The 6,449-nt window shown below is 30.5% G+C and overlaps 1 protein-coding gene across 1 annotated transcript; it reads left to right on the plus strand.

Moving 5' to 3' along the window:
* The first annotated feature begins 830 nt into the window (after positions 1-830).
* UMAMIT17 (nodulin MtN21 /EamA-like transporter family protein) lies at positions 831-4,548 on the plus strand. The gene is made up of 7 exons (XM_068624028.2): positions 831-1,070; positions 1,211-1,273; positions 2,676-2,792; positions 3,199-3,451; positions 3,626-3,784; positions 3,890-4,041; positions 4,136-4,548. The coding sequence occupies exons 1-7, from the start codon at positions 859-861 to the stop codon at positions 4,347-4,349; spliced, it is 1,170 nt and encodes a 389-aa protein (XP_068480129.1). The 5' UTR covers positions 831-858; the 3' UTR covers positions 4,350-4,548.
* Positions 4,549-6,449: the final 1,901 nt, after the last annotated feature.

Consider the following 6,449-nt stretch of genomic DNA (forward strand, 5'->3'; position numbering starts at 1 on the left):
TTTTTAGTCTATTTAATCGATCATACAACAACAAGCTTAAATATATCTGATCTGGTGTATGGTATAAGACTTATGTTGAAATGGAGAATTGTTTTGAGCTATTTAATGGGTATTTAATAATTTTGTTTGAGTTAATATCCATGTTATAATATATTTTAATCCAACTCCAACAAGATTTGAGTATGAGATTCTATAAAAGTAAATTCAAATATGATTACCTATTAACACACACATGTGGCTTAAGATTAATTGTTATTATTAAATTTTGATAAATACTATATTTAACGTTGGTGAAAGATGTCTAATTAACGAATGATTTTTCACTGATCCTTCTTTCTAAATGGTGTCCACATATACAACACCCACTCTTACTTAACACCACATAGGAACATATTTGCTGGCGTCATGACCAAGCACTAAACCTAAATTCCATTTGTTGGTCAATGAATCAAACACCTCCCACTTCCCATAAATTAAACAAACAGAAAAAATATATAATAAAAAAACAGAAATTGTAGTAAGAAGACAATAAAAATGATTTTCTCCAGAGAGACAGATAATATCTGCTTCACCTTTTCTGCTCCTTCTAGTAATTATTAGGAATATGTTTTTATTGGAAAATGGGTGAGGAGGAATCATTGGGGGTGAAAATTGAAGTGGGAGAATTAGTGCCTTGGACAACAAAGGTGTTGTGTGAAACGGGATCCTCTTTTTAAATTATTTTGCCTTTTTGGCTTATAAAAAGGGCTTTTCTCATTTTGAGGGTCACTCACAAACTCAAGAGTCACAACCCATAACTGGTTTGGAAGAGTTTGTGTGTGTTTTGTGTGTCACGTTGGTGCATACAAAGAAGAGAAGATGGAGGACCAAAATGGTGGTGGTAAGTTAAGCCAAGGGCTTCGCAAGTTGAAGCCTTACCTTGCTATATTGTCCCTTCAGTTTGGCTACTCAGGCATGTATATCATCACTATGGTTTCTTTCAAGCATGGCATGAGTCATTGGATCCTCTCAGTATACCGTCATGTAGTTGCTGCTATTATCATAGTCCCTTTTGCACTTGTCCTTGAGAGGTATCTTTCTTTCTCTCTTCATCTTTCAGAGTCTACATGTCTCTGTGTCCCACTAATTACTACCACCTTTTCTTGTTCTTAACTCCCAACACCTTTGTACCTTAACACTAAGGTTTTGTTTTGGTTCACAATCTTTGCAGAAAAATAAGACCAAAGATGACTCTTCCCATCTTCCTCAGGATAGTGGCTCTTGGTTTCCTTGAGTAAGCCTCTTGATCAAATCATTCCACGTGTATACCATATACGTTTAACTTGTTTATTCTCAATCTCTTCATGGATCATTCCTCATAAAAATTTTAATCTCACATGCATGCATGCATAATAACTGACTAAACATATAATATAACCTTTTCTTTTGTATTCATTTCGTCCAAGTAGCATAAACTTATATATTCCTTTTTGTTGTGAGGAAAATTAAACGATTCCTAGGGAATAAGTACTCAAACAATAAAATATTCACCTTGGATTGATTTTTTTATATATAATATTTGCTTACACTTGCTTCACTCTTGCTCTGTTTTCTTATTTATGTGGCAACCATAAATACCAAAAGATTAAGAATAGAAACAAATAGTATACATGTCAATGACTCTTTCAGTAAACCCTCAAGTTTAAAATCAAATGAACGAATACATTAACATGATACCTGTTTATATATATAACTTACAAACACATATGTATTCTGCATAACTAATAATTTTAACATATCAGGTTTATTAAATTTGCTAAACCGAAAACACTATTTATCTACTATGTGTTTGCCTTTATTTTTATTCAGACGGTAATCGGTTGTATTCTATATTTTCATGAAAACGAAATGGTTAGAGAAATAAAATATAAATATATATGGATGTATATATTCTGCATAATATTATAAAATGAGATTATGAGCTGACAGTGACCTTCATAATGCTCCACCTTTTTCTAGCTGGGCAAGGAAAGTGATACACCAGAGATAATCATTAACAATAGGCAATGTTTCCAATCATAATTTCATTACTTCCTTACATACCAATAATTTTAATTCCTTTTTATTATTTTAATTAAACCTTGCTATACGGAAATGCTATCAAACGCATGTGTGTGTTGGTGGTAACATGGTCCGTACGAGGTCGAATTGACAGGATTACCACTTACACATAAATAAAAATTGAGTGGGTTAGACTTACAAAATAGGTATTTATTTCAAAAATTAATTCCATGCACACATGTCAAAGTGAGACCTAAAGATTTTTGTTTCGAAATTAAACACTAACATAGTATATTTGATAGGGAAAACATTAAAACGATAAGAGAGTTCATAGGAGCGTAGGTCTTCTAATTTATCAATTTTAACTCCTCTGTAAAATTGAAGATATTTGGCAGCTAAAGAAAGTTTATGTTAATTAAATCAAATTATCACTAAATATTTTTTTTACTTGTCTATTTTGAAATATAATAATAAATTATTTTATTTTCTTTATCTGCTATTTCCTCTTGAACTACTCAAAATATTCCATATCCCTATCTTTCGATCTATTCGTTTTTCACAGAATATATAGAAACACACACACACGTTCACCCCTATAAGATTTTGCTTATAATTTGATTGATGAAATGGAACAGGCCAGTGCTAGATCAGAACTTGTACAACATGGGGATGAAAATGACTTCAACATCGTTTGCATCCGCCACAGTTAATGTTCTCCCGGCCATTACTTTTGTTATGGCTCTCATTTTCGGGTAAAAGCTTCTATCACTGTTCACCCTTATAATTAATGCAAGTGTGTGTGCTTACGCAAAGGGAAAAAGGCTAGTGGTAGTTAGTTGCATTCAACAGAATAATAGGATCCAACAATGTGGAAGCCACTCTGCATGCATGACAAATGATGTCACAAACTATTATGTGCCATATCCACACACTCTTTGCAATGTCCATTCTTAGAATATTACTTAAAGCCTGATTTATGAGATTCCATTTAGTCCAACGCTGTCGTTTATGCAACTTTTGGATTAAACAACATTATTTTCTTTTGTCGAAACATATGGATATGAAATAAGATTGTTCCATTCTTTTCTTTGTTATTTACTGTAGAAGATTAATTGTAGTGAATCTAATTAACGAGATGAAAAATATTGTTCCAACCAGGCTGGAGAAGGTGAACTTGAGAAAATTTCACAGCCTTGCGAAGGTCATTGGAACGGTTATAACAGTTTCAGGAGCTATGGTTATGACTCTGTACAAAGGCCGTGCCTTCCAAATCATAAAGGGTGGAGGAGCCATCAGCAGCCACAGCAACTCTAGCAGTAGTACCACTGAACCCTCTGATCAACACTGGGCGGTTGGCACAGTCATGCTCATATCAAGTTGTGCCAGTTGGGCTGGTTTCTTCATTTTGCAAGTAAGCAAAGTCAAAGCTATGTCAAATCGTAATCAGTAAAACTTTACGTAACAAAAACTGTTTACAGTTACATATATATTATGTGTTTTATGAAGTAATCAAGTAAAAGTCTGAAAGAAATTATTGAAGTGTAGTTAATAATCTGACTTTGTGTTACCATTTTGTGAATTTTAGTCATTCACTTTGAAGAAGTACCCAGCAGAGCTCTCACTCACAGCATGGATTTGCGTAATGGGAATCATTGAGTGTTCAATCGCATCCCTTATATTTGAACGAGACTTCAGTGTATGGGTCATAGGGTGGGATTCAAGGCTTCTTGCTTGTGTGTATTCTGTGAGTACCTTCTTTTCATTAGTAATTAAAACTAAAACCAATGCATGATGATGGTGATTGAGTTATAATGATTCAACTAACTAATTTGTGATAAATAATAATCAGGGAGTGATTTGTTCTGGAATGGCATACTACGTACAAGGGGTTGTAACCAGGGAACGTGGACCAGTGTTTGTAACATCTTTCAGCCCTCTATGTATGATCATCACCGCTGCATTGGGTTCCCTTGTTTTAGCCGAGCAAGTTCATCTTGGAAGGTTTGTGTTATCTCATAAAAAAAATAGCATCAAACATTTAATTACTAATGTGCTGATTAAGGTTGTTGTGTGTGTTCAATTTGGTTGGTTTCAGCATATTAGGGGCTATTCTGATCGTGTGCGGACTTTACACTGTGGTGTGGGGCAAAAGCAAAGACCGTAACACGACAGATATGGGGAAAGAAGCAAGCCAAGAATTGCCAATGAAAGACACTACAAAATCAGCGTCAGACATTTTTTATGGGCTTGAGATCAATGTTCCTGGTGAGGTGTTGAAGAAAGGTGTCCCACCAACAACATCATCGTGAAGGTCCTTTCATAGGACTAGCACTCTAAATTTTCTGGCTAGATTGAGGTCAAGAAAGATTTTGTGCATTGTGAAAATCTTTACCTTCCTCATCACTGCCTTCATTTTCATTCTGTCTTTCTTCTTTCCCTTTAACTTTATTCCGTCTCTCCAAAAGTATAATGTGAATCAAATAATGAAATAATTAGTGTTCATGTCTCTGTTTTTTCTCCTTCTGTTACATGTGTCATTAAATTTTATTTTGTGGATTACTCAATAGAATTGAATTGAAAACGAATCAGATGCAATCAAGAAAATGAAAAATGAACTCAAATTAACAAGTGATTCAAAACAAATACTATAATTGAAAGAGCATATGGGTAAAAGTAAAGGAAGATGTAAATGAACAAAACAACGAATGTAGCAATAACTAAGCCAAGAATTTGGATCTATCTTCTCCCATTATGTGGCTATGTTTCTTGGAACTTTTCTAACAAGTTGGAAAAAGAAAATTAACTAGATACCGAATGAATTGATCCTATATATGCGAGAGCATGAGGTCATTTGGAGTATATTTTGTATACCAAATGTTTGTAGAAATTCTTAGGTGCAAAGTGTTCTCGAATTCGTCAATATAACAAATCCAAACAGCACTCAAGATTTGTCAGAAGCAAATTAATTATATATGAAAAATATAAATTATGCGAAGAGATTCTTTGGGAAAAATGTTTAAACTATAGTATGTTAAAGGAACATTTTACTTCAGTGCGTTTTTTTCCCCTATATATTTTCGTTCCGTTCAATGCTTAATATATAGAAAGATTCATATCATATCTTTTTCAAAGAAAAATATAATTATTTATAAAACGTATAATAAAGAAATTAAATAAATATATTTAATGTCTCAAAAACATTAAAAAAATAAATACTTATACTTTTTTATCAACAAAAAATAATTAAATTAAAAAAAATACTTTAGATATCCCAACTCTTTAACAAATACCAAATCAATACATATGTTACTAAATACATGCCTAATGTCTCAAATAAAACGAGTATAAAAAATATTAGTACCACTACATCTACATTTACCTAATGATCAGAACAAGTTAATCAGGTTTGCACGAATGTTTTCAACCCTGCTCAAGATTAATATGCAAATTCTCTAGAATCATTTAGAAGTATCTATTATCAATTTTACATTAAAAAATTTGACAAAAATAACATACTTCCAAAATTTATTTCCTTCAATAGTATATAATATTAAACAGTTAGGTAAATAGCACAATTTACAGTGTAGAATTCAACTCCATTTTGATTTTTGATTTTATTTTCTTTTTTAAAATGAAGAAAAGAAAATTGGTAATTTTGAATTTGAAAAAATAATTATTTAAAATATTCGTTTGGAAAATAATTTCTTAAAAAATTATTTGGAAAAATAATTATATAGAATATAATAATTTAGAAAATAATCATTTATAAAAATATATTTTAGGTAATAATTATTTAAAAATATGTAAATAAGACAAATGTGATAACAAAATTAACATTTATAAATTTTAAAACAAATTCTAAGAGCATTTAATATTGTGTCCCAAGGAATTAGTAGCTATAGTATTAAGGGTGTATTTGGATTGGGGAGGGAATTTGAGGGAATGGATTTGAAAGGAAAGTGAAGTTGTTTGGATTAGAGTATGTTAGAGTATATTTGTGAGGAAAGTTTATTGAAATTTGTAATTGATGTGATATTGTGAAAGATTTTTAAATATATAAAATATAAATTTACAAATTTGATAAATAATAAATTTTTAAAAAATTATAAAATAATTTAATATAAAAGAATTTAGAAATATATATTAGAATTAAAAACAATTAAAAAAATACTATTAATAATTAAAATTAATCTTTTATTTTATTATAATATACAAATTATTTTTAATAATTAATATAAAAATTATAAATGTAATATATATATATATTAAAATATAATTTATATATATATAATCAGTATGTAATTTATTAATTTTTTAAAATAAAATTAATATAAATCCAACTTTCTTCGCAAATATCTTTGGAAAGAGAAAGTTTTAAACTGCTTCGTTTTTCGTGTTTTATCCCTCTA

This window comes from Phaseolus vulgaris, chromosome 9, assembly GCF_051622355.1.
Source record: "Phaseolus vulgaris cultivar YP4 chromosome 9, ASM5162235v1, whole genome shotgun sequence".
NCBI classification, from domain to species: Eukaryota; Viridiplantae; Streptophyta; class Magnoliopsida; order Fabales; family Fabaceae; genus Phaseolus; species Phaseolus vulgaris.